General features: G+C 38.5%; 2 protein-coding genes and 2 long non-coding RNA genes across 12 annotated transcripts; 2 read left to right on the forward strand and 2 right to left on the reverse strand.

The window, feature by feature from the left end:
- Positions 1–82: 82 nt before the first annotated feature.
- LOC135796057 (uncharacterized) lies at positions 83–4,812 on the forward strand. 3 transcript variants are annotated; one of them, XR_010549224.1, is made up of 12 exons: positions 83–1,391; positions 1,869–1,979; positions 2,029–2,156; positions 2,206–2,333; positions 2,383–2,510; positions 2,560–2,687; positions 2,737–2,864; positions 2,914–3,041; positions 3,091–3,218; positions 3,268–3,395; positions 3,445–3,926; positions 3,976–4,812. It is a non-coding gene; the product is annotated as an uncharacterized lncRNA (long non-coding RNA). The 3 variants fall into 3 exon arrangements; XR_010549226.1 differs by having other exon boundaries at positions 83–434; positions 1,940–1,979; positions 3,445–4,812; XR_010549225.1 differs by lacking the exon at positions 1,869–1,979 and having other exon boundaries at positions 83–434; positions 3,445–4,812.
- Positions 4,813–9,460: 4,648 nt separating this feature from the next.
- LOC135795350 (uncharacterized) lies at positions 9,461–10,750 on the reverse strand. Its single transcript, XR_010549072.1, has 3 exons — positions 10,673–10,750; positions 10,292–10,443; positions 9,461–10,227 (listed from the first exon to the last, which is right to left on the reverse strand). It is a non-coding gene; the product is annotated as an uncharacterized lncRNA (long non-coding RNA).
- Positions 10,751–11,238: 488 nt separating this feature from the next.
- LOC135795348 (uncharacterized) lies at positions 11,239–15,863 on the forward strand. The gene is made up of 8 exons (XM_065307007.1): positions 11,239–11,399; positions 11,456–11,566; positions 11,686–11,992; positions 12,052–14,452; positions 14,516–14,624; positions 14,686–15,077; positions 15,140–15,559; positions 15,619–15,863. The coding sequence occupies exons 2-8, from the start codon at positions 11,496–11,498 to the stop codon at positions 15,681–15,683; spliced, it is 3,765 nt and encodes a 1,254-aa protein (XP_065163079.1). The 5' UTR covers positions 11,239–11,399; positions 11,456–11,495; the 3' UTR covers positions 15,684–15,863.
- LOC135795349 (transcription factor E2F2-like) lies at positions 15,268–26,357 on the reverse strand. 7 transcript variants are annotated; one of them, XR_010549071.1, is made up of 5 exons: positions 20,599–20,979; positions 19,005–20,046; positions 18,730–18,937; positions 17,863–18,113; positions 15,268–15,404 (listed from the first exon to the last, which is right to left on the reverse strand). XR_010549071.1 is itself a non-coding variant. In XM_065307010.1 (4 exons), the coding sequence occupies exons 2-4, from the start codon at positions 19,974–19,976 to the stop codon at positions 17,974–17,976; spliced, it is 1,320 nt and encodes a 439-aa protein (XP_065163082.1). In that variant the 5' UTR covers positions 19,977–20,046; positions 26,047–26,357; the 3' UTR covers positions 16,270–17,973. The 7 variants fall into 7 exon arrangements, 6 of the variants coding, with proteins under 6 accessions (XP_065163082.1, XP_065163086.1, XP_065163083.1 ...); XM_065307010.1 differs by lacking the exons at positions 15,268–15,404; positions 20,599–20,979 and adding an exon at positions 26,047–26,357 and having other exon boundaries at positions 16,270–18,113; XM_065307014.1 differs by lacking the exons at positions 15,268–15,404; positions 20,599–20,979 and adding an exon at positions 25,843–25,863 and having other exon boundaries at positions 16,270–18,113.
- Between the last annotated feature and the right edge of the window lie 874 nt (positions 26,358–27,231).

The raw sequence follows: 27,231 nt of genomic DNA on the forward strand, positions 1-27,231 counted from the left end.
TACACTGCACATTCGTTTTGCGCTGCATAATTGCGCAAACTCCGCGGACGGTGCAAGCACTCTCAGCGCTTACTCCAAGTCAGTCGAGCCGAGTCATGGTTCGGCAACGTGTGTTTGCACGCGTTTCTCGCAATACGCCGCCTTGTTTCTTGTGAATTTGATTAGGCCAGTTTTAGTTTAAAGTTAAAGTGCTAGTAACTTAAAATTGTGTTCTTGTTTTATTGCTTATTTTTCGGGCTCGGAGTAGAAATTTAACTTTTATCATCCGAGTTTCTTTTTGCACATTCGGCGTTTTCGTAGTAGAATTATTTTTCGGTCTACGCGGTCTACACAATGGTTGTGTTCTCAACTCGCGACTTTTAACATCTATCAAGATTTTAATTCAGTTTACAACCACGTGGGATAGCAGTTGAAGTTACCCATCTGTCTTATTGGTAAGTTCATCTTTGAGTTCGTATTCTTAATTTTTGGTGCATTTTGTATATTAAAATATTTAAACCTGCTCGCTAACGAACTCGATAAAATGAGGTACATATTTAATGCTTTCCTTCAACGTGGCGAATACGTGACCGGTACTTACATTGGAATTGTTTTGGTTTTCTGCGTTCTGCTTTTAGCAGTATCGGTGTGTAAACATTTTTTTGTGTAGTGTTGTCGTGTACTATTGCAGTGATTACAGCTCTCGCCGGGTACGATTTCAACGTTTAAGTTTTCTGTTTAATTTTAGTAATAAAGTCATTTTGTCAATCTCAATGTTTTTAATATTACTTTTTTTCACCAAAGGTGATTAGCATAAATTAAATCGAAAAACTAATTTCCATCAATCAGGTTTGTACCTATTTGCAGGGCCGATGAGAGGAGGATTGACTGGGGTAAATTCCCCGGGGCCTTGCTGATCGCTCTTCAATCGCAAACAAATTCGCAATTCAAAAAAGGGCAAAAAAGAAAAATTGCACTTTTAGTCACGTTTTTGTCCCACGAAATTAAATTATTTTAAATTCTTATCTACTACAGAATTTTCCAATATTTCATAAATTTTAATACGCTGGTCGCTATCGCTTTTAGTTTAAAAGATATGCACTATTTTAGTTTATTGACTCGAAAATGTCAAGAACGTTGATTTTTTTCTTGATTATTTAGTTATATTGCAATTAATCGCAATTGTATAGTTGAGTCTCATTCGGTTTACCGTAACAGGGTGTCGATAGAAGTGCCTCGTGTTCTGGGCACCGTACGAGGGTGCCGGTAAAAGTGACTCGTGTTCACAGCACCGTATGTGGATAGCGGTAGAAGTGACTCGTGTTCAGGGCACTGTACAAGGGCAGCGGTAGAAGATGAATCCCATTTGCCCATTTTTTTTCTTATGAATTAAAATTTCATCTCTTCTATAGGTATGCATTTTAATTAGCTTATCTTATTGGAAATTTTCCGTAGATTAAGAATTTGAAATTTGTTCGTATATATCTCTTTTTGTTTACGAGATATTCGCTATTGAAATAAATCGTCAAATATTGAAAAATTCCAATTTTTAGCAGTTTCAGTTGCGTTTCTATACCGTTTACCTCTTAAAATTAAATTACTTTAAATTTCTATTTGATAGAAAATTTGCCAATTTTCCATATTCTACAATTTTCTGGTTGCTATCTCATTTAGTTTTGAAGATATTCACTGTCGAAAATCGTGGAAATAAATTATCCAGCACCCGGCCTTGCCCATTTTTTCTTCTGAATTAAACTTTCATCTCTTTAAATTTCAATTTAACTAGCTTATTTTAAAGCGAATTGTCAAAAAATGAAAAATTGCAATTTTTAGTACCTACTTTCAGTCGCGTGAATGAAATGAAATTAATTTAAATTTCCATCTGATAGAGAATTTTCCAATATATTCTACATTCTATATTTCCATATTCTACAATTTTCTGGTTGCGGTCAAACTTCAGCAATTTTTGTAATTTTTGAAAAGTTGCGGTGGAAAATGGGGTTTGTATCTCGCGTTTCCTTGACTGGATTTTAATTTTGTTTGCTTCAGGAGATAGAAGAAGAGTTCTTTAATCGTATGAGCTATATTCAGTCACCCTCAATGGTCGGGAAGTGCCCTTAAATTACTCTCAAACTTCAGCAATTTTTGTCATTTTTGAAAAGTTGCTGTGGAAAATGGTCTGTATCTCGCGCTTCCTTGACAGGATTTTAATTTTGTTTGCTTCAGGAGATAGAAGAAGAGTTCTTTAATCGTATGAACCACATTTCGTCACCATCAAGGGTCGGGAAGTGCCCTTAAATCACTCTCCAACTTCAGCAATTTTTGTCATTTTTGAAAAGTTGCTGTTGAAAATGGTCTGTATCTCGCGTTTTCTTGACTGGATTTTAATTCTGTTTGCTTCAGGTGATAGAAGAAGAGTTCTTTAGTCGCATGAACCACATTTCGTCACCATCAAGGGTCGGGAAGTGCACTTAAATCACTCTCAAACTTCAGCAATTATTGTAATTTTTGAAAAGATGCGATGGAAAATGGTCTGTATCTTGCGTTTCCCTGACTGGATTTTAATTCTGTCCGCTTCAGGTGATAGAAGAAGAGTTCTTTAATCGTAGGAACTACATTTTGTCACCATCAAGGGTCGGGAAGTGCCCTTAAATCTCTCTCAAACTACTGCAATTTTTGTCATTTTTGAAAAGTTGCTGTGGAGAATGGTCTGTATCTCGTGTTTCCTTGACTGGATTTTAATTTTGTTTGCTTCAGGTGAAAGAAGAAGAGTTCTTTAATCGTATGAACTATAGTCAGTCACCCTCAATGATCGGGAAATGCCCTTAAATCATTCTCAAGCTTCAGCAATTTTTGTCATTTTTGAAAAGTTGCTGTGGAAAATTGTCTGTATCTCGCGTTTCCTTGACTGGATTTTAATTCTGTTTGCTTCAGGTGATAGAAGAAGAGTTCTTTAATCGTATGAACTATATTCAGTCACCATCAAGGGTCGGGAAATGCCCTTAAATCACTCTCAAATTTCAGCAATTTTTGTCATTTTTGAAAAGTTGCTGTGGAAAATGGTCTGTATTTCGCGTTTTCTGGACTGGATTTTAATTCTATTTGCTTCAGGTGATAGAAGAAGAGTTCTTTAGTCGTATGAACTACATTCAGCCACCATCAAAGTTCGGGAAGTGCCCTTAAATCACTCTCCAACTTCAGCAATTTTTGTCATTTTTGAAAAATTACGGTGTAAAATGGTCTGTATGTCGCGTTTCCTTCACTGGATTTTAATTTTGTTTGCTTCAGGAGATAGAAGAAGAGTTCTTTAATCGTATGAGCTATATTCAGTCACCCTCAATGGTCGGGAAGTGCCCTTAAATTACTCTCAAACTTCAGCAATTTTTGTGATTTTTGAAAAGTTGCTGTGGAAAATGGTTTGTATCTCGCGTTTTCTTGACTGGATTTTAATTCTGTTTGCTTCAGGTGATAGAAGAAGAGTTCTTTAGGCGCATGAACTACATTCAGTCACCATCATGGGTCGGAAAGTGCCCTTAAATCACTCTCAAACTTCAGCAATTTTTGTCATTTTTGAAAAGTTGCTGTGGAAAATGGTCTGTATCTCGCGTTTCCTTGACTGGATTTTAATTTCGTCTGCTTCAAGTGATAGAAGAAGAGTTCTTTAATCGTATGAACCACATTTCATCACCATCAAGGGTCGGGAAGTGCCCTTAAATCACTCTCAAACTTCAGCAATTATTGTAATTTTTGAAAAGGTGCGATGGAAAATGGTCTGTATCATGCGTTTCCTTGACTGGATTTTAATCCTGTCCGCTTCAGGTGATAGAAGAAGAGTTCTTTAATCGTAGGAACTACATTTTGTCACCATCAAGGGTCGGGAAGTGCCCTTAAATCTCTCTCAAACTACTGCAATTTTTGTCATTTTTGAAAAGTTGCTGTGGAAAATGGTCTGTAATTCGCGTTTTCTTGACTGGAATTTAATTCTGTTTGCTTCAGGTGATAGAAGATGAGTTTTTTAATCGAATGAACTATATTCAGTCACCATCAAAGGTCGGGAAGTGGCCTTAAGTCACTCTCAAACTTTAGCAAGTTTTGTCATTGTTGAAAAGTTGTGGTGGAAAACGGCCTGCCTCTCACGTTTTAGTGACTCGATTTTAATACTTTTGAGTATCTGGAAGTATTAAATTAATCTCCAATTATTTGGTACTAGAAGTACCAAAACAGGCACTGCTTGCTATGCACCCATAGTAAGGATCTGTACGCGCGGGACTTGTATGTAAACAATTTTTTTCCTGTGTTCTGCGAACGTATCGCGCAATACTGATAGTGACCTCGTGTTGTCGCAGTTGGCTGTATGCATTTTGCTGCACACGCAATTCAATTCCGGGCGTCGAGTATGGTGCGCGTGTCCTGTTACTTCAGATCATAATTAAGTAAATTGATTTATATTCATTAAGCAATCGACTGCATATACCAGAATCGGGGTTGACCGGGGTTTTACAAGCGTGAATGCATGCTGCTGTGTTTATCAATCGTGGATTAATTCTCGATTCTCCTGTACGCGCGCGTCCGTCGGCATTCAGTTATCGTTTCGCACATAAGAATAACTTGGATATATAATTAATTCCAGCAAATGAACAACTTTGATGCCCAGACAAGTAGTTTGTGAATGCACGAATGGAGTTTGCAATATCTATAGGTGAAGTGTTGGAGATGTGAGTGTTTAAGGCAAGTTTTTACTACTTCCGAATTTGCTAACTGTCGATATTTGTCTATTTAAGAAAAATGTATCTATTATTATTGTTGTCAATAAAACTCACGGTAAAATTATAATCTCATACATATTTCTTTGTGGTATTCCATGTGTCGTTTTCAGTATTGACGTCTTGAGTCATATTGCATATAAATCTTATGCGCGTGGAGCGAGCGGAACATAGCTGCGGCTTGTGTTGTTGTTTTTAAAAATTGAAATAAGTAGAAACATAAATAGAAGAATCAAACAACAATGATAAGAGCACTCGGTGGTCGAGTGGAAACGTGCACCTGCTGGCATGCTGGTAGACACGGATCGAATCTCAGCTATAGAAGGCATTTTTCTCAAATATAAAAATATCAGGTGAAATTTGGGTTGCATATATGAATTGCAACGAAATATAAGAGAAATTGAAATACAAGTGGAGGCAATAAAAGAAGTATGAAAATAAATGGAGAACAGAGAAATAGGAGAATGAGGGTAGCTAGAGAATAAATAGGAGAAGATAGTAGGAAGAGAACAGAGAGTAAGTTGACTAGACTAGAGAAGAGAAGAGGAGGAAATAGAAGAAAGAGAACAGGGAAGGATCAGATTTTTAAATTTTTGGTACATGTCGTTATAAGACAGCCCACTGCTTCGATCCGTCCATTGCTCCCGGCCCATCCTACAGCTACGATGTCTCTGCGCTTCATCCCCGAAATACTCAGGCATATCAACAATTTTATGGTAGGGGATCGCCCCAGAGAGAGGGAACTCCTTATAAGGACAATCCTTATAAGGTCTTGTTCAAATATTTCTATGTTTTAAGTCGGCTCAAGAGAGGCGACACTTAAAAATATTCTTACAAGTTCTGACCTGTAGCTGAAATGAAAGAAGGAGCACACAAGTCGCACAGGATACCTTAACAAATTTTATAGTGGGGATCATCCCCTGAGAGAGGGAACTCTCTTAGAGACCTGTTCCTGAAATGATAGAAGGGTACACAAATCAAAGAAGTAAATATATCTTACTATTTATTTACAATAGAATACAAGTTTATATTTTACAAGTCAACAGAATACATGTCGCCATATTGAAACAGGACTTACGACCTGCATAGCCGCGCACATGCCAGCAAGTACTACTTCATAAAGTATTACCGGCATAATGAAATTGGTAAATAGCCGCCAATTTTCTACGTGAAATGAAAATGTCAACAAATATACAGGGTGTTACAAAATAAAATTTTATGTACAAATAAAAAACTATTAACACTACAAACATCGCTCGTTTTCCCTCGACAATTGGGGAGAGTAATATACAGGATGTTTTAGAAAGAAAATTCAAAGCGCAAAGAGAAAAACCCTAAAAACAACTAATTGAAGCAAATTTTCACGGACACAAAGGAAAATGAATACACAGGGTATACCAAAAAGAAAATTTCAAGTTCAAAACAGAGAACACTCAATACTCACAAATAAAGAGGATTTTCTACGTGCGGTTAGGAAAACTAATATACAGGGTGTTGCAAAAATTAGCAACTACACACTGAGTTAATATTCACAACATGAAGAGGCAAATTTACAAAGACAATATTTTAATATAAACTCCCCAAAAATCATCGGGAAATTGAGCAAAAAGGTGCTATAAAAATAATACACATTTTAATATACCTATTGAATTTAAATGTATTATTTGATGATAATATCTACTGCATAAGATAAGCGACGGGTGAAGCATCATCATAAATTGATAGAATATCCGTCGGAAAACATCCATATCAGCAGGCGACAAGCGACGGCGCGTAACAAAATAGTCGTTAAATACTTAAAAAATAACTATTCCCTTTTTAGATATACGCAAACTAGGAAAACGAAAAACTATTCACCGTACATGATTTTATTAGGTCAACTAGAAACTTCTTAATTTAAAGATGCTAACGAGTGCACTTCGATTAAAATCATTCACGTGTTCAGCGAAAACATAACCGAGCCGACGACCGACGGTAAAGTGAACGTGGTCGACCACATGAATATTGTCGTTTAAATAATTCTCACATCATTTTAAAAACCGTGTTTGTAATAATTCAATCATGCATGTTATTTTTAGAAACGGGACTAGGAATTCTGATGAAAATGCAACCACGTGTTTGTAATATGCAAGATAATACAAGGAAAATTAATATCCCTCAATTTTAATAAGCAATTTAAGTTAAACTGCCTTAACTTTTCGTAGAAAAAATTAATTACACACATACCTAAGCATTGAAGAGGAGATTTTCTATCATGGAATATATTCTATCAGCAGAAACCGCGCGCGCAGATTAACGGATACTTATTTCGCACTTAAGAAGACTCTAACCGCCACAAATCATCACACAAAACACCCACACGTGCCCGTTGCAAATATTTTGCTGATGACCGAAAGAATGCACGACGATTACCAATTAAAACCTCAAAACGCGTGGCGGTTAGAGAGCACGCTCGCAGAACACGCGGTGAAACGCGGTAACACGCGTCAGACGAACAAAAAATCAAAATAAAATTTCACAATGTTGAAATAACTGATACACACGAAATATACCTACTTTTACTTTCAATATTTCTCGGCATAAGAAAAGAACTTATTGGCTTTGGGATGTAATACGATTGAGAAAAACAGGAATTTAATTTACCATTATAAATAGATAATTTAGTCTCTATAAAATAAGGCTGAAATGAAACAAATCGCTCGGCGATAAGTTAAATATGATATCTACCTACTAATATTTTAATAAAACAATTATCTCAAATATAATGGACATAAATGGGCAGAAATATACAGCAAATGTTAAATAATTTCTATGTATCAGTGCAACACTCGTCGGTGTAAATTCGCTCAAGATAACAGTTGTTTACGTTCGCGAAGATGTTGAAAAATAAATATGGACAAAACTACATTCACCGAGTGTACCAAAAACGCGTGTTAATAAAATTAACATTAACTCCGAGTATTACAAAATATAAAATATAGGATTTTTCCTAGATATAACCGGTTTTCAACCGCATGTAATAAAAATACTAAAAAAATTTCGCGAGCTTTCAAAAATGCACCTTGAAAAAGGACTCTTGGGCTATCATATAAAAAAGATATAACTAAAATATTGCAAAGGGTTCGCGAGACATGACCAGTTTTCCACCGGAAGTTTCGAAAAATACTAGAAAAGAGCAAATTTTCGCGGTCATTTTCAGATTGTTGGGACTGCAATTCTCGAGATTTCAAGAGTGAATCTTAAAAAAGGAGTCTTGTTTTAACATATAAAGAAGAAAAAACTAAAATATTGCGAACGGTTCGCGAGATATGATCAGTTTTCCACCGGAAGTTTTGAAAAAGGCTAGAAAAGAGCAAATTTCGCGGCCATTTTGAGACAGTTAGGACTAAAATTCGCGAGATTTCAAGGATGCATCTTGAAAAAGGACTCTTGCTTTATCATATAAAAAAGAAATAACTAAAATATTGTGAAGAATTCGCGAGATTTTCTATTTTCATTTTCTACGGCAAATTTTAAAAAATGTAAAGAACAAATTTTGGGGACGCGCATGTGAAACCCGATAAAAAATGCAAAACTACGATTCGCAAACGTGAAGAAAAAATATAATTGAATTTTAAACTTACCAATGCAGATCTCATGGCACTCAAGACTCGCCAAGCGCTGTAAATAAAAGAAAACAAATTGAAATATTTCATAAGATTTAATATTATGCTCATATTCACACATCGGAGAAAAAACTTGCAATATAATTTGTTCTGGCTGTAACAATGTTCTTATAGATGTTAGTTACCCAAGTACTAATGATCCTCTAATTGCAGGAAAACCGCCTGGCAGTGTCCATACAAAAATTGAATCTACTCGTAAACTCAACACTATTTAATCCAAAGATACGCGACGACCAACACACGCCGACCGTTACTTGTTATTCGCAACGTATAGGCATTAAACGCACAATTAATCACTACCAAACACTGCAGATGCAAGTTACAACTAAATAGTCGATTGATGATCGAATATAATGCAAATGTAGAAAGGAGAAGTTCGATTAAACGATAAAAGTCGCACGAAATACACGTAGATCCAGCGGCGTAGCGTGCCTTGTCGGGGCCCCGTATAAAAATTTTTGGAGGCCCTTATATGGAGGTAAAGGTTTTCTTTACCCACTTTGGGGCCCCGTGGCCCGGGGCCCCGTATAATTGATACGGCAAATACGGCGGTAGCTACGCCCCTGCGTAGATCATTCAACGACCGACACAATACTGGCTGCAGTTCACCGATAGCGATTGCCGTAGCCAAACAAGCAACGTCGCGAGAGTTTATGTTAAGACTACCTGCAGCCTGAACCCCGCAGGCAAAAGTAATAGATGCGCAAAGCCGGCGGCGCGTCGATGGCACGCGACCTTGTGCACGATTTGCAATAGACACATTATCTGCGATCAAAACTACACTATGATGCACCTACGTGCGTTGCATTCCGCTCGGCAAATGCGATAAAACGTTGTATATAAACAAACGCAGATAACGGCATTGTGTGCCAAACGTTTTACAATAAACATAAAAATAAGCAGTATAAATTTATTTTATGATTTTTAGTTCATGGTAGTGCCATCTATGAATGACACAGACGGAATTGATTATTAAACGCACTAATAAATTAAAATTAGAATTTCGTATGAAATTTTCAATACTTCAGAAAAGAAACAAATTCTGATATGAATTTTGGGGCTCTCTCAAAGAACTTAGACATAGGAGGGGGCGCTGCGTCGTGATTTTTGAGAATTTCTCGTAACAAGTATCTTTTAAATTAATAGCGCTAGCGACAAACGGATTGAAGATTATGAAAGCTAGGAAAATTCTCTATCAGATAAAAATATAAAATAATTTAATTTCCTGGGCTAAAAGGTCCAAATACAATTTATATTTAATGAATACGACTCACTTTCAACGCTACCCTTGTACGGTGCCCTAAACACGAGTCACTTTTACCGCTAGGTTTATACGGTGCCCTGAACGCGAGTCACTTCTACCGCTACTCTCGTACGATGCCCTGAACACGAGTCACTTCTACCGCTACCCTTGTACGGTGCCCTAAACACAAGTTACTTTTATTTCGGGGTTTATACGGTGCCCTGAACGCGAGTCACTTCTACCGCTTCCCTCGTACGGTGCCCTGAACGCGAGTCACTTCTACCGCTACCCTCGGTAGCTGTGAAACGTGCGCTGAATGTTTAAACAATTAAAGTGAAAGATATCATCTTGCCAGATGTAATTTTAAGTCAAAATTTGGGGCAAATAACTTGGAAAATGGATGCCTTAGTCTTTCGATTGCATTTTCAACAAAAGTGTCTGTCAAAACTGAATTATAGCAACAATAATGTTGAACATATAATAAGTACTTCTTCAGTTCCTCTTCAGATTCATTCTAGTAAAATACAATTTTAATGCAAATGCCATTCCTGCCTCAGGTCACGCAACGAAGTTAAATCTAAAAAACAGTGTTATGATAGAATGAACAATATTCAAAAAAAAATATATATTATGTTACTAACATTTTGAAGCAAATTCGATGATCCTCCTAAATCCCTACTAGATAGAACTCGCTTTCTTCGTACCTATTGATGCTTCTTGTAAAGACATGCTGCATCAAAGCTTCTCATTTTCCATCTAATCTAGATAAACTAGCCCAGTGTGTCAAACCAATCTAGAACCAAATTAGCAAAAATTGAAAAGGTGGGCAGTAAGTGTAGACAGTTCACGCTTGATTGCAAGGCGCATGGCTTAAACCAACTCACAATCTATCTCATATACACAGTTGTTTATATACACAGACTGATAACCACATAGAAAATAAAATCAAAGAATTCTAGTTTGCTATTAAATCTACGCATACTTATACAATGACTATAAGAATAATATAATAGAAAACTCACCAGAATATGACACCGGCCATTAAAGGACAAATAAAAAACTTGCTTGTTGCTGAAGACAATTATTGAATTACAGTTATATTTTAAGGTTAAAACCAACACTTAGTAAAAACGGCAACGGCACTAACGAAAAAATAGAAAATTAAATCGCGTATCACTATTAATCAAAGAAATCTTATATAAATCATTATATATCCGAATTAAATGCACGTCTTATATAAATAGGTACGTCGGTAATGGCGGACCGAACCATACTAGCTATGCAAACTACTGATAAGGTGATTAGATCTGTCCGCGCACGCGGTCAGGTGCGTACAACGCAACGCGAAAAAAAACTTGCTTGGTGGGTCGGTACTACTATAAATAATTGGTTATTAACTACAAAATGTTATTTCGCGTTGACTTTTCAAATAGCCGTTATTAATAATGTATGAAGTCATCTAATTGGCAAGGTCTTCAAATAGCTAGTCGTTCGTTTTTAGCCACAATGATGGTTTTGGTTTTGAATGTTTTGTTGTTTTTAAAATCTCTACAAATTGCCAACAGCGCTCCGTGGTCGGATTAGTTACTATAGCTTAATGTTTGCCGTGGTTTGCTGTCTTCGCCGCTTGGTTTGGCGGGCGGGCCTATCTTTTGAAATGTGTAACGTGCTTGAAACATCATGTTTACAATATTCGGTCTGACGGTCTTACAATAACACTACCTACTAAAAATTCGAATGCTTTCAACAGTGAGATAATTAACAATTGATTTGTAAATATACACTACTCAGAAGAGTTGTTTTAGGTACCCTGGAGATACAAAAAGGTTAAGTGTAGTTGTAATAATGAATACTTCTCAACATATTCATCAAATAGAGGATGTGCAGATATTGAAAGACAAAATTTTAAAAATAGAGTAAGTATCTGCTTTTAACTTTTTTTTTCTTTGTAATTCGAGTAATTGGTGTGTAAAAACGTTGAAAAACGTTGCCGATATAACCTTAAATTATTCGGACTGTATATTTTTGCCTATAGCTCAATTTTCACATTGGTTGCTGAAAAGCAAAGAAAAATAGCTGTCTTGGAAACTAAGTGTAAAAGAGCACAGCAGGACAATAACAAATTAGAAAGTCAAAATCATGAATTACATAGTGAGATTGAAAGAAGAAATAAGGACCATGAACAGACAACAAATGAATATCAGGCAAAATTATTGGATGAGATTCAAAAGTACCATCTATTGGAGGATTCAGTAAAAAAAATTAAGAACAATAATAAAAGGGTTATTCAGAAGTACCAGAAAATATTTGCCAAGAATAAAAATCATCTAAATGCAACTAAGGTAACTACACTTTTATATTATGGAATTAATGTAATTCATTAAATTATTATATTTTATAGAAGAAATATGCTTTACACATCAACCAGTTAAAAAGAACAATTAAATATTTACGAATCAAATTGAAAAAATATGATCTAGGAAAAGAAAACAAACAACCATTAGTGGAAGAATCTGCAGCCCAAACAGGTTGTAAGCAGCCTATTCAAATTTTGCAGAACCTTATAATAAAACCCCCTAACAAACAAGAAGAAGCATATGACATTGATCGTTTGTTAAATGAGATGACGGTTTTGCCGGAGTTGATGAGGCCATTTGAGGAGGAAGTATGCCACAGAGATGCCCAAACACAAACCACCAGATCAAACGTAACTCGTCCTGTACAAACAGACTCTTTGACCACAGCACGAAAAGAAACTCAAACATATATCAGATCAATTCACACTGATGTTCAATGTAATTTAGATATTGAAGAAAAGAAAAATAGTTCATCAGATACAAAGAAGTTATTCAAATCACAATCAATACAAACTGATCTACCTAGTAATATCAAGAACACACAAACAATGAACATAAAACTAAGGACTTCGTCAGCACAAACCAATTTTATTGAAAAGAAAATCACTATGAAACAAGCTGTGGCCGCTCTAAAGAAATCCCGTAAAACATTTTCAATAAGTAATGGAGTGCTACTTCATTATAGCAAGAATCCTACGACATGTTTGCCTTCCACTAACGGCTCTACACTTGCTAAAGTCGTTTACCGCCGCTTGAAAAAATATATAGATAATCAATATCTAAACGTGGATTCAAAAAAGCATCGCAGATCATCTAATATTTTATGCATGCCCAAACAGCTTGAAAGAAGTAGAGAGCTGATGCAATTGTGCCGATCTAGCTTGGCTAACATGGGTGCAATATCGGACACTGAGAGTTCGGGGTATGAAAGTCGGGCGATGCAGCGGGCGCGATGTTTTGAGGATTTGTTGATGGATGGTCAAATGACTCCTTCAAGTCAGGATTCTGGGGTTCTAAGCGATATGGAAGTTGTGAAAGACTGGAGATCCGAAAAAGTGGGCGATATCAATTCAATCTTGAATGAAATGCTCGTCGATGTGCCTAATCTCATCCAACCTTTTGATAATGATAATGATTACGTTGAGGATTTATTAGAAGATAATATTGTGTCTGTGCCTCAAGATAATCATGCTATACCTACTGAAATTCGTACTGAAATAAGGCAGGTAGAGAAACCAAGAAAAAGGCCCGTGAATCGTATGCAAATGTTGAAAAGAGGAATTAAAAAATGTAATCAAATAAATATTTTTCGAACACCCAAAGTAGATCAAGAACAAATGCCACAAGTAAACATACCTCAGTGTAAGAATGCTACAGTACGGAATACTGCATTTGAAAATAAACGGAAATGCATCGGTTCAAACAAAGTTGTGGTAACAGCTTCTGCTTTAAAGCTGGATATGGATCATACTTATGCTGCACAATATAGTATCAATAATAAACCAAAGAAAACCGCTAGCAAGCCAAATAATGTAATAACATCTCCGATTTTACAGAATTTCCAAATTGAAGACATTTGTTCAACCCCTATGGAAATTTGTCCTTACTTTGGCTCTTTGGACATGTTGGATGTTGCTGAAAATGTAGTGACAATTTCCGAGGCATATGAACCTACCACTTCTAATAATACCCAGACATCTGAAAAGCTTGAGAAATTTTATAAAATTGCAACTGGAAGTAGCAACTTAAAAGAATCGCTTGTTCGGGTTGACTCACAAATCATCAATTTGAGCAATGAAACCTCCGTTGACGAGGTGCCCAACTGTGGTTTAGAACAGAAGAGACGAAAATCCCAATTACTGCAAAATTCTCCATTCATTGAACATGTTAATGTGACTGATAAAAAGGTTGAAGAAGTGTGTTTGCAATGGGTAAATCAAGATCCTACGACACCAAAATTGAACAAAATTACTATTGATCAAGAATTTCAACGAATGAGAAAACGCTGTATTAACTCTAGTTGTAAAACGGCTAATATCCTCCCCAAAGCTTCCAAGAATGCATGCGTGGAACCTGAAGAGAAAAGCGATGCTTCCGAATGCCCACATGACATTATTGGTGAACCAATTGAAAAACCTGAGATGGTAAACAACAAAAGACATAAATCACCATCGCTAAGTCCTCAAAGTAGCATTAGCATTCATCAAATGACAACAAGAAGCGCAAAAACTACAGAATCGCCTAACACTCAAGATGGTACAAGTGGGGAGATCCAGCCAAGCTCGGTTAGTAACTGTGTTTTGAAAAGAAAAAGAGAACCATCTTGTAATGACCAAACTAATGAAGAAACGATTGATACAAGTGAACACCAAAATGAATCAGAAGATCATAGTAAACTTGGCTGCAATGATGCAGACATTAATATACATAAGAAAGTGTCATATAGTAAGTGGAATTTTGTTTTGTACCCTATTTTTATAATTTATACTGATTAATATTTATTTGTAGGAACAATCAAAACGGCCCTTGATAGATTTGTTTGGCTTAAGGGTAATGCGCGTATATGTAAATTGGATGTTCAGCTATTGAAAACTGTGAAAGCTTTTCAACTTATCGAGTAAGTGATTGATTAATTTCGTAGCATTAAAACACAATACGATAATGTTCTCTTTTTGCAGTTATATAATACTATACTTAAGCGCAGACAAAGGCGAAACCGAGAAGCCAAAGAGTACCACCACAATGGAGCCTCTTCTTACAATAAGGCAAAAAGTAATTTTGGGATTGTTATTACGAATTGAACGCGAATTAAATAGCGCAGACTACGTAACACTACTGATAAGTAACATAGAGAAACACTTACTTTTCAATGTGAAGTTTAAACCGGAATGCTTAGAGAACCTCTCTCGTTTCTACACGGCCCTGTGTCGTCTCAAACAGAAAAAACATCGTGTGCGGGTTTTCCTTGCCGACCTTCTCTACCATAATCCATCACATAAATTTGTCATCATCTACACGATTGTAACAAGTTGGCTTAACGTTCTGCAGCCCTACAAAGATGTTACAACAGGTAATTTTTTCCGTTCATACGTGCATTACGTTTAGACAATAATTAATATTGTGTTTATTTAGATGCTGGCTTTGATCACGTTTTGGCCCATATTGCAATGACCCAGCCGAATCAACCTACCACAAACACAAACATAGTTGGCTACATACATGATAATTGTATAGGGGTTTTTAAGAACTTACTTGTGACTTATTACAACTTTCCCAGGACTGAGTTTTGCGTTGACGACCTTACAATGTCCCTCCTCGAGTCGTTCATGTGCGGTGGCCACGTACAATTTGAGACTGCAATCTTGATCCTATGCGTTCACAGTTCAGCGCAGTGGACCTACGAAAAAGTTCAATTAATTGGAGAATTGTGCAAAGTCAGTACAGATGTGGAAGTGGTCCGCAATTTGTTAAAATTAATTGCGAACATCGCTAAGAAAATAGATACTGATTACAATGATAAGATTCGAAAATTCCAGTCCGAATTATTTGCTCGTAAGTACAAACTCACTCATAAACTAATCAAAATTTACAAATCACTTGTTCTGTTGCAGACTTGACCGTCACAAATACAGCAATGCAGTTGGATGATCTTAAACATTTGTCTGATAGTTCATGATACCTCAGTTACATCTTATAACATAAATACACTCTACATCAAGTTAAATGTTTAAAGCCATTTAGAATTAGTTTTGTTTTTTTATGGATTTTTAAAAATATTATTTCGGATGTGATATAGAATAACGTTGTTTTGAGGCTTGAAACATTTGTACATTAATAAAGCAGTTTTTGAAATTCATCACTTCCAAAACTTCATTAACTACGCATTAAATTTGAAGCTATTGTGGAGTATATAAACTTGTACATTTACAATATTGTTATTTCTTGTGCATATACAAGTTCCGATTTTAAAACTATGCAAAGGAAGTTTAAAATTGTTGGTAGACTTTGTTCTCCCTATAGATGTCAAATCTAGCGGTTTTATCGATTGCCTATGGCCTGAGCTTTCGTGGCGTATACAAAACCGGTTTTCATTTCCCGCCAAAAACAAAAGTCCCTAGAAATAGTGTTTTTTATATAACACCTTGGACGTGCGAAGCTTTGCGGCGCCTTCTAAGACTTAATAATTCAGAACAGAGGAGGAACTAACTACTACTAACTTACTAACGTACTAACTTCTAGTACGCTAAATACATAAGCCAAACTAATGCAATTTCTTTTTTTATTGAATATGTTTTTAATTCACATTAGTTTTCTTGTTTCGTTATTATTTATGTATTTATTTACATATTGGTAATAAAAACGGTGATGCGCTTGTAATTTAGGGTTTCTCCACAATGAAAAGTTATATTTTGTTTGTCTTCATGTTAAATATAAGGCCTCTTGTGGCTTTTCATTTCATTTTTGTCTTCAAATTTAAATTGTTTTTAAAAAAACCGTTCGGGAAAAGACAACTGACATCGTTGAAAACATGCGAACGAATTCGTCGTAGAAACGAACTTAGCATAATAATATTTACATATACAAAATTGAGGGGAGGAGTTTAACAATTATAATGTAGGATTGTACTAATTTTACAAAACACCCAAGTAGTAAACGCTGTCTTTGCTCCTTCTGTACTGAGCTTCGGAACGTCCTTGTCCTTGCAAACCAACAATTTTATCATCTTTCTCAAAACGCCAATAAGAACACATGTCAACAAGACACCGCCTTTCGTTTACAATCAATTCAATAATTTACTACTACTGTTTTCGTTCGTTTCATTAATACTTGAAATATTTGTGACAAAATACACTTTTAAGTTCTCTCATTTTATTATTCATGGACAGTCTTCGAAATGCAGGCAGGACGTGTGTAACAAAGTATGCAATTCTCTTAGAGCTGCATCAACCCGGAGTTGATTGCGCACATTTGCTATTACTTTTATTTTCTCTTTTGTAAGTAAAAAAGGACTAGTACGGAAATATTGCATCATTGTGTCCTTTGATTTTCCAATCTTGCTTGAAATAAATTATTTACTTTCTCATATCGATCTTAATTCGGGGTGATCTTTGCTCTCCACACTATACATCCTATCATCAAATTAATATAAACTTGTAATACACACAACAATATTGATAATAATGTACGATACAAAATAGCGACCTGCGCTGCTAGTGCGCGCGGTCTCCGAATGAGTGAAAAAGAAAATGTCTGTACACTTTGCGTTCGAATAAAAAATACGATTTGCGTTCCAGCGAAGTGATTCGCCAGAAATTGAGAGATAATATGTACAATGTATGCACGGGAAGTTCAGCACGACTCCCAATTGTAATTTTTACTTGCTGCTTGGAATTACTTGTTGCGTTGTAACATGGCACTCGTGTCTTCTGTACTCGCCTCCACAATCATTCGCCCAAATAAGTAACAATAAAATGTCGTAAGTGAAACAAAAAAGGCGACGAAAAAATACCTCCTACTATAGCAGCAAGTGCGTTCTCGCAACGTGTGTTTGTACTTAAAACGAGAAATAATCAACACTTAAATCAATAGTCTTCGAGCATTCATTTTCTTTACATATCAAACATATACTCGATCCGTTTTTCTCCTTTTAGTGCGCCACGTGTTCGCGTCAGTTCGGTTCTTTGAAATGAAGAAATTAAAACAAACCAGGCACTTTGGTCCTTTTATTTACGCGTGTCGCGTATCTCGTAACGACGCCTTGGAAAATTTAATTTGCATCCTTTTGAATCCGCTGAATCAGCTCAGCGAGCTTTGAGCTTATGTTTTCAGGTTGGATGGGCCGGCTAAATACTTACACGGAATTGGTTTCAATCGTCGCGCACTCCACAACGAGTCCGCCCCCGTTCGGTTTGTATACGCGTCATGTGCTTTGTCGCAGCAAGTTAAGTTTAAATTAAATACAAAAATTAATCTATTTTATCCAAGTCTTCGAACGGAAGGAACATATCCGTTGCGCTCTCATCCAAGTCCAACACCGGCATGTAGTGAGAATGTGCCGGTGGCTCCAAATTGATGAAGGGGTCGCAGAACATCGGATCCTCGTTAGCTACAAATAGAAGAAGAAAAATTAATTCAACCGCATATATAATGCAATAGCTACAACAAAATAAAACTCAAAAATGCCCGCTAAGCAATTTAACCAGAAGTTATACAACGTTAACAATAAAAAGCACATAGAATGAAGCAATGTTAGATGTTAAGTTAGCAGCGTGATGAGCTGAATCCCATGGTGCTACGAATGCAAGAAAACCACGATAACACACACAGAACCCAGCTTATAACACCACCAAGTAAGCGACAGCACAAACCCCAGAATTTAGCTGAAAAAATGAAACAAAAGAACGCAACAACACTAGCGTGATGTGCTGTGCAAAAACCAATAGGTTACAAGCGCCTCTTAGATGTAACACCACGCGCACCGTATGTCGATTACAATTATTATTAATGAAAGCTGGATTGAATGACCTCGTAGCTAGAACTCTGCCTGTGATGTGACTCTAAACACACATGTCACAGTCAGAACTCCCCTACGCTGCCATTACAGCCTCACGCGCACCACATTGTTAATTATAATTGTTACGATATATACAATTTTAAATGTTAATAAAGCAGTTGCCTTTGTTAGTTGAACTATTAGGTACGAGAATCGATGCGACACTTACGGTATTTCGCGTTGATAGGAAAACCGGTGTCATCCGTCTTCAGAGCGTTGCCCACCACGTTCGCGTAGTCCAACAAGTCGTACTGTAAATTGTCTGATATTCTCGTCTCCTTGTCGTACTTCGCGCCTTGTGGGTAGTTCTTCGAGACCCCGACACTCTGCATCACTGGATCCTTTATGCCATTTGCAAATGAAATTTGCCGACAAGTCTGAAACAGCAAACATATTAGCCCCACACACACGTAACCTTCTAAGAATTAGAATTATTATACTAACTTGCGATGATATAGGTTTGCAATCCACATAAGGCATGTCCAAGGGTGGAATAGGAGGTGTCGCCCAAAGGTTTTGTAGTTCGATAGTGGGATCCACCTGCAAATCTCTTAGCAGTGGGTCAATGGCCGGCAACACGCGGGGTTTCTCTGTGCTCACAGGACACAGGAACACCTCAATCTCGCCTTCCTGGCTGCACATCTGCATTTGCATCTCACCCTCCGGCACGCCAAGCTTCGTATTTGCCGGTGCTTTGATGGCCATCACTGTCTTATGCTTAAATTTCTCGATCGACCTCAGATCTTGGTATGTCACATACCCATGCGTCTCGCGATTGTACTGAAACAGCGTCTTTTCGGCAACGTCGATGAGTTTTGCGAAGTGATTATCAACTTTCGACAGTTGTCGCAATTCCTCCTCGAGGTGCGCACCGGTATTGCTATCCTTCAACATGACCTGGTTCTTGGACTTCTTTTCCAATACGTTGATACCCTCGAGCACGTTAGTGATGTCGTACAGGCGCCGCTTTTGCACGCCCAACTCTTTCGACGCATGGTTTAAGTCAACAACGCCGTTGGGAGAATCCTGCAACAGGACGCGGAAGCGCTCGGTGAGCAAACTCAGCGACGTGTCGGCTCGACTGTTCTTTTTGACCATGGAATGTGTGGTCACATGTATCGTGGGAGCCGGCTTAGCACGCTTCGGGGGCGGTGCTTTGAACTCCTGTTTTATTGTTGGGATTACATGGATCTGCCTAGTGTCCATGTTAAGCTTGCGCTTTACCGCGGGCGGTTGCTGATTGAACGCTGGATAAATCTGGTTCTGCGGTGTCGCCCCGTATTGATGATCGCGAAGATGTGGGCTTGGCGTAAATTCCGTCTTGATAGAACTCATGTCCGGCGTCGACGTGGAAGGCATCGTGCTGTAGTGGCCTGGACTCTCCATGACGGCCCTCTTAACTGTGGCACGTTTCATGATTTGTACTCTTGTATCTTGTTGGTTTATGGAGGATGTAAATTCAGTTGGTCAATCCATGTTTGTACGTCTAAAAATTAAAACGATAGGTATTAGACAAAAGAAGTTCTCTTTTCATCTAAACACGTTATGTTTGTTTGTAACTATATTACTAAACAATTTCATTTTGATAACAATTACGCCGAAGCCCCAGGTCTCGGTCTCATTTTACAGTGAGATTCTGAATTGTCATTATGCTATTAGCTACTTCTGTGGTGCATTGAAACACTGCGCAAACTATCGGATTTATCTTAACTTGTTTGGGTTCCATCGCAGCATTTGTTTTAAGAAAATGGCCCGTTTTTTCTGCGCACCGAGCAGGGAGCGCCTCTATTTCTAACCTGGCGGCGTACGATGCCACGACGAAGATGAAATGCATATGGCTTATAATTGACCGGCGAATGCACTGACTGGGAGATGAGATATTCGCACCCCCGGTTATTCGCGAAGCTTGTGGAAAAGTTCGGGACCGCCATCATAACAAACTAAAATATTAGGCTCGGACGAGTGCGAGCACAACGCCGCTGCTCTGGGACGGGCGCGCTTGCAGCGTCAGGTAAAACAATGGAGACGCGTTTCTTACCGATCCCTTGCTGGGCTCCGTGCGAGTTGCCGTTGGGGCGGGCTCTAGGCGGCGAACATGTGTGCGATTTAAATGGCCCGGGCGTACGGTTTCGGCGCGCCGCACGTCGGCAGAATAAAAATGGTCGCCTGGCCGTAGTCCGGCTGGGCGAACGGCGCGCGGCGTTCGCGACACTACGCCGGCACGATTTTCGCGTTTTCAGGACGGACGCGTACCGCACGAAACGCTCCACACGACGACATTAAAATCGCGATGATACGACAAGGGGTTTACGCGCACAACGTGCTTGAACTTGGCGGTGAAAACGCAAGTCGCAAACCTGTACTGGGCGGCGAGTAGCGTGGTGCTCGCGCGATCGCTAGCCTCTGTGGCCCTGTGCTGTTGGTGATATTACAAAACATCTGCCAGCCGAAGCGAGGCAGTTGGCGCGCAGTGCAGTGCGCGTGCGCCCGGACCGCAACACATCTGATCGCGCCGGATACCTGAGCTAGAGCCTGACCCTGCAGCTGTGTGCGTGAGTACCACACGCACACAATACAGGACGATACTCGCTACATAAATTAGATCACACTATACAAAAGAAATTTAGTACCCTCAACTATGATTCAAACCGATTCAGCAGATACCTTCGCACGGAAGTTTACCTCACCTTTGATTCACAATCCCGTGTTTCACCGTTTAAATCTTCAACTAATTCGCATCGCGCGCCGTCAATGCAGCAGTCACACACGCGCACACATACAAATGCATCCATGCGCCAGCCGCGAAACGAACCGTACACGTTCTATTATGCGTAAGCGCAACGCACTAACCCAACCGACGCAACCGCCATCGCAAGGAGCGAGAGGACCGTGCACGCGGCCTCCTTAAGACTATGCAGCAGAAAAGGAAAAACAATATGTAAACAAACGTACCATACGTAGCCACAGAGCGGGGGAATTCGAGCGTGGATTGAGTTGCGAGACGCGCGCACTACTCTAGGCTAGGCATCAACCTGCCGCTAGAGCATTCCTGACTTATGGATGAATTTGAAATTATTGTAAGAAATATAATTTTTGCTTAATCATGGCGAATGTATAACACTACTGTGGTCTCAGACAAATTTGTTTTTACTAGTACAATAACCACTATCACAAAAAAAACTTTTGTGAAGTTTAAGAAAAAATTGAGGTACAATCTGACGCCACTGACGTGGAACTATTCGGTAAAAACTAACCAAAGATGCGCTTTATTAGTTTATTGAAGGTTCTATGGCTTCTGGAAAATTTGCGATCACGCAGTTTTGCCGATGGCAATAAATTACGAAATAGCTGGATTGTTGAAAAAAACCGTTGCGCTGGGATCCCCCTTTGACCTGGAATAAACGGTCACCGCGACTTTGTTGTGTGCAAGGCGCACTCGTGCGCGTTTGTACATCTTGCACGGCGTCGTCGCCCCTCGACGCAAGAAAGCGGGCAAATAAAGGAAACGCACGAGGGTGAGTGCAGCACGAGCCGTTACCAGGACAGCGTGCATTGTGATCGATTAAAATGCAACCACCTGGATCTTATTTATGCACACACTACGCATACGCATGTATAAACTGCAAGATGCATCCTTTTTTTTTTCATACAAGCTCCTTTAATATGGTCCAAGATGCAGAATCATAGTCAAAGTTTTTTGCTATCTTATTGGATAATAGCCTAGGATGAGATATATTAGATTATAGTTGGGCCCGGATGAGGTGTTTTAATTAATTCAACTAGTGAAGATTTACATTAAACCGACCGATATTACAAGAACCAGATGGGTGAAGACGTTAACAGTCTTAAAATATGCATTAATGTTACCGGGGGTGGAAATATCCATCCTATACTTCCTGAACATTACAACACACTACTTATTTAAAAAAAAACGTTATATATTTCAGGTACAACTACAGGTAAAGCAGGAATTTTGCCTTATGAAAACTTGGACACTGTTCAGTTGATTTTGTTAAAATGGCTGTGTGCACATAAAAAGCTATTGCTTCTGGGTAAAATTCCAGATTACCGATGCCGCCGATAATAAAAGACGATAACACGTCGGCCTCAATGCGGAATGTAAACATTTAAAGCAATTTAAACTTAATTCCCAAGAGAATAGTCTCAATAAAAATTGAGTCCGACTGCATTCATTTGCTTTTCTTTAAAGTCTCGCAAAAATATGAAATGCATAAAGATCGTTTGACATTTTAACGATTTCCGGTGTTGTCCCTCTTGTTCTTCGTGCTCACAGTGAAGATTCTGCATATTCAACGAAATGACCGGATAAATAAATAATTTTCCACGAACTCCCGAGCTGAACTCGCACACCGCGCGACTCCACGCGACCGCGCGTTCATCCTACAACTATTTGCACAACGTACATATAAATAAACTGATAAATAGGTAACTGCGTCGCGGTGTAATCAAACTGTGCCCTGGCCTCACTGTACACGCAAATGCTCAAATTATGTTTTAACTAATAGCACAAATAGTTTTTTTTTTATAATATAAATAGATAGATATAATTGATTTTTGTTGCTGGCGATGATAATTATAGTTTATATCGGCCACTTGCGCGTGTATACTATTTTCATACGAATTTGCTAACGGGCTGCAAACGCCATAAACACAACTTGCGTTCGTGTAAACGCAGACAGCAACGAACACGCACGTAAACGCGAATACAAGTTGTGGACGTTGAGGAAAAAGCGTCGGTAGCCTCGAGCATCGACGAGGCGACTTCACTGACTTCGGCAAGGACGAGTTACGAGTTTATAATAGAACGTAAACGCGCGCCGCATGGACGACTTACATGTTTGGTTATGTTATTCAATATGCCCGACACCGCGCATCACCCGAAACCAGAACAAACCAACTGTGTTCTCTTCGCAAGCGAAGCTTTTGTTTCTTGGCGTGGTGGAACTTGTTGAGAGTCGCTGCGTTACGAATGTGGATATGCGAGAAAAACTGTGGATAGCATCGAGTAAAGTTGTCGCATTTGTGAAATGCTATGAATGCGCTGCGCGATGCGTGTGATCGCACTTCTTTTTCAGCTTTTTTTTTTTTGGTATTCTTAGACTAGTAAGCACAAACACAAACCCAACACAAGCACACCCGATGTATATCTCGACTTTAGATTCTAATGAATTGTCTTGTGTTCTAATGGATTGTCACTCGGAATGGATGTGTAAAGAAGTTGTCCAAAATCGAAGATGAAATAACCAGCTAAGAGCCGATGTTACCGATGTGAGGTTTCATGTTTTTACAGACAGAACTGGAGACTCTTCTATTAAAATGGGAAGGCGAATGAGAGGCGAGTGCCGTTCACAGACGGCGAAGTATGCGCACATTTCATGCCCTTGGTCAACGTGCCGCCAGCTCCAGCGCCAGAGCACTGCGAGCCGAAGAAGAAACAGGAGTTCAAGAAAAGCTCTAATCGCACACCGTTTGAAAGTCGTAAAAAAACCAAAAAGCACATTTTTAGATGAATGAAACTGTAAATACGAACGTGATTTTGGCTCCATTTGCAAAGAATAACCTACGATATTGAAATGCAAACACATGTCCAACAGAAAACTTTAAAGGGCTGCGCGATGACGCCTAAACAAAACAGAGAAACTGATGAAATGTGGCTGGGTTGTTCAAGAGCATGGTAGTCGGAATGCCGAACCCATCCAAAGGACGAAAGCGAACGTGAAACTGAGCGCGAAAGCAAAGAACGAAAGCCGAAACGCTGCGAGCCGCCTTCTTCCACAACACCGCACATATGTATGCGTTTATTTTGCGTCAATGTGTGTGTGTGTAAAATCTGTTGCTTATTGTTGCTGAGTGTATGGCTGCTTGTGTAGCGTAGTGGTGTTACGTATAGTAACGAATTGTAATTTATATGTGTGGCCCGCGTTGGGGAGCATTGTTAGCGCGGCGTACCCCGAGACGAGACTCATGGGTGCGTTGCATGTGTTCCTTTTTCTTCAGGCACAGGCAATCGGGCGGCTAACACAACCAGGCAGCGACATACTTGCCTGTTGCTTTCAGAATTTCGACCTCACGGAGACTGCGATGCTAGTGTGACTTCCCGATTATAACCCCGGTCCAACTATCTATCCTATTCAATCCACTATGAATGAAATCGAAATTAGGCTTCAATGTTTTTTCTTTTCTTTTTTTAACATTGGCATTTTAATGATTCATCAACCTTTTCAACACCTCTTTAAGGTTAATTTAAATTGTCGGTTGACCTCTAATATGGAATAAGTGTTTGTATTCGAAAATAGTGGAATGCTGAGTAGTAATACATGTAGGTATAATGCGAATTGTGAGTTGTAAAATGGCGAATTATTCACCTCCGGTAAACAAAAGCTTCATGCGGCAGCAATTGTAAACGATCGTTCACATTAGATTGCGGTTTCATCGAATCGGCAGCGTTGGCGCTCGATTGATTAAACGTAATGTGCACAAACCGCCAGTCGGCGGCGTTATCGGTGAATTTATGTAAATGTGAAAAAAATGAGTACAAGAGTGCAAAACTTATCACCGCGACCGATTGCCCGCACGGCGCATACACATTTCAACGATTTCTTGCGCGTTTAATCATAAACGACGTCATAGGCCGACAAATAGAAAATCTCAGCATGCATTATTTAATTCATCAAATTTCGTTTCATTCCAAGTTTTAAATACCGTGATAATCTCGAGATATAAAAATTATTTATTTAGTACCGTAATGGCTATGACGAGCACGACGATGACGCCATGACGCCGACACATTACATTTTGCTTTTATAAACGAATGTTACTATAAAAGCCCCAAAGTTGGAGGATATCCAAAATGTCGCCAAGGTTAGGTTGGTGATGCATGTGGTGCACTCACACACAGAGTGTTGACAAAGCAAAACAAAACACACAAAAAATACATGACGGAACAAAGAATTCTGCGGAGTTCAAACCTGAACCAATTCAGGAATGCAAACACAGCAGTAAAGTTTCAAGTGCTCATTAAGCAATCATGCTAAATTTTTAGCGATACGATATTTATTGCGACGTTAACGTAACTTCGCTATCGACTCATCACATTTCATTTACCAATACGTTAGTTAGGTTTATGAATGAAAAAAAAAATGTAATTCCACGATGTTCATTGTAACTACAATTCGTTGGCAATGATATTTAAGGTTATTTTAGTGCTACTTGTTGTTTTACTTAATATTTTACTAGATTTACGAGTTGTTTGTATAGTTACAAGCATTTGTGATTGTTACGCTGATTGTGACATCGTGGATGGTTTATTTGTTGACAAATGTAGCGCGCTAGACAGGAACAAAACGGAACCGGAAGCGATTGCGTTTCGTGCACTTTACACGCGACGATGCACTCGTTCGTCGACTGTCGACAAATCAGCCCACGATGCCGGAATAATGTGTTCGTAAATGTGGACTTGACTTACCTAGGATATGCGTGTGGAATCAATTGTTTTCCCCTCGTTGTCTTTCTTGTTGATTTGCACTTGTACTCGGCAACAGTTTATTTAATGCTTTAAGTGTTTCGTAACTTGACTCGAGCTGTTTTTGTTTGGCGTTATTGTTCCACGGTCAATTTCCAATTGTAATTACGCCTGATTTACAATAGTTTTAAGACAAAACGTACAGTTTAAGATCGGTGAACGACTGGATCACTCTGGAAACACTCGCTACCATTCCAGCACACCGCACCGCGCCGGTTTGTTTACTAGCTCACGCCGCGCCGGCCGATGCACACTTGCAAGCACGCACGATCTGCGCGTCGAAGCGCGCGCCTCTGGCTGCGTGTAGTTGTCGCCGGCCGGTTAGCGATTGTAAAACCGTAAAACCCAGCCGAAATGATAAACTTGCTATGTGCAAAATGACCGAATTTATGATGGTGGCAATATCGTTTATAGATTAGGTACTTTCTAATGTATTCGTTGAGAATTTTAAAAACTGCGACGATTGTATGCAGTAGCAGCGGCCTCTAATGTTGGTGGAGAAGTTGGTATGGTGTGTGGTGGTAAGGCCCTGACGCTGACGATACAGACAAATTCGACTAACAATGTCATCTACGCGCACGTATAACGCGCAATAAGTTGTCAGGAAAAATTCTAGATTATCAACAGATATTTGCACAGATAAAAAAAAACTAATATCAAATTTATTCTACTGTTTTTGCTAACTTAAGATTATCTTCGTTTTCAAATACGTAATTCATGATTTACATTTTATATTATTTTGTTTTTAAGAAAAAGAATCGGACGATGCCCTCTAGGCATGTAAAAAAAAAAGAAAAATGTAATTTAAATTCAGGTAAAAATTTAAAAAAATGTCGGATTTAGTAAACTCTGAGCGAGTTAAAAAAGTAATTGTACACAAGTACATAATAATACTACACATATTTTTCTCAAAAAACAAAAACAATTTAACGTTTTTTAACTAATAATTTATAAACTTACCTTCATTAATTAAAATGTTAGCTTGCCGTTGAAGTTATATATGTGTCTGTACCTGAATTAAATAATATATGTCATCCATGGGAATTTATTTGCTCTTCAATTTTATTTCACATCTTTCTACGGTGGTAAAAAATAATAAAAGTCGAGAATTACATTATCATACAATCA

Source organism: Atheta coriaria, unplaced genomic scaffold (assembly GCF_025399875.1).
Source record: "Atheta coriaria isolate IRGN ID8LTWV9N9 unplaced genomic scaffold, Caltech_Dcor_3.1 hic_scaffold_7_pilon, whole genome shotgun sequence".
NCBI classification, from domain to species: Eukaryota; Metazoa; Arthropoda; class Insecta; order Coleoptera; family Staphylinidae; genus Dalotia; species Dalotia coriaria.

What these genes read in the sequence shown, in the direction of transcription:
- LOC135795348 (XM_065307007.1), top strand. Translation starts at nt 11,496, where the DNA reads ATGAATACTTCTCAACATATTCATCAAATAGAGGATGTGCAGATATTG. An exon ending in ATCATCTAAATGCAACTAAG is followed by an intron (nt 11,993 to 12,051) that starts GTAACTACACTT and finishes TATATTTTATAG; the next exon opens with AAGAAATATGCTTTACACAT. An exon ending in AAAGCTTTTCAACTTATCGA is followed by an intron (nt 14,625 to 14,685) that starts GTAAGTGATTGA and finishes CTCTTTTTGCAG; the next exon opens with TTATATAATACTATACTTAA.
- LOC135795349 (XM_065307010.1), bottom strand. Translation starts at nt 19,976, where the DNA reads ATGAAACGTGCCACAGTTAAGAGGGCCGTCATGGAGAGTCCAGGCCAC. An exon ending in GCAAACCTATATCATCGCAA is followed by an intron (nt 18,938 to 19,004) that starts GTTAGTATAATA and finishes TTGCTGTTTCAG; the next exon opens with ACTTGTCGGCAAATTTCATT. An exon ending in TCCTATCAACGCGAAATACC is followed by an intron (nt 18,114 to 18,729) that starts GTAAGTGTCGCA and finishes TTCTATTTGTAG; the next exon opens with CTAACGAGGATCCGATGTTC.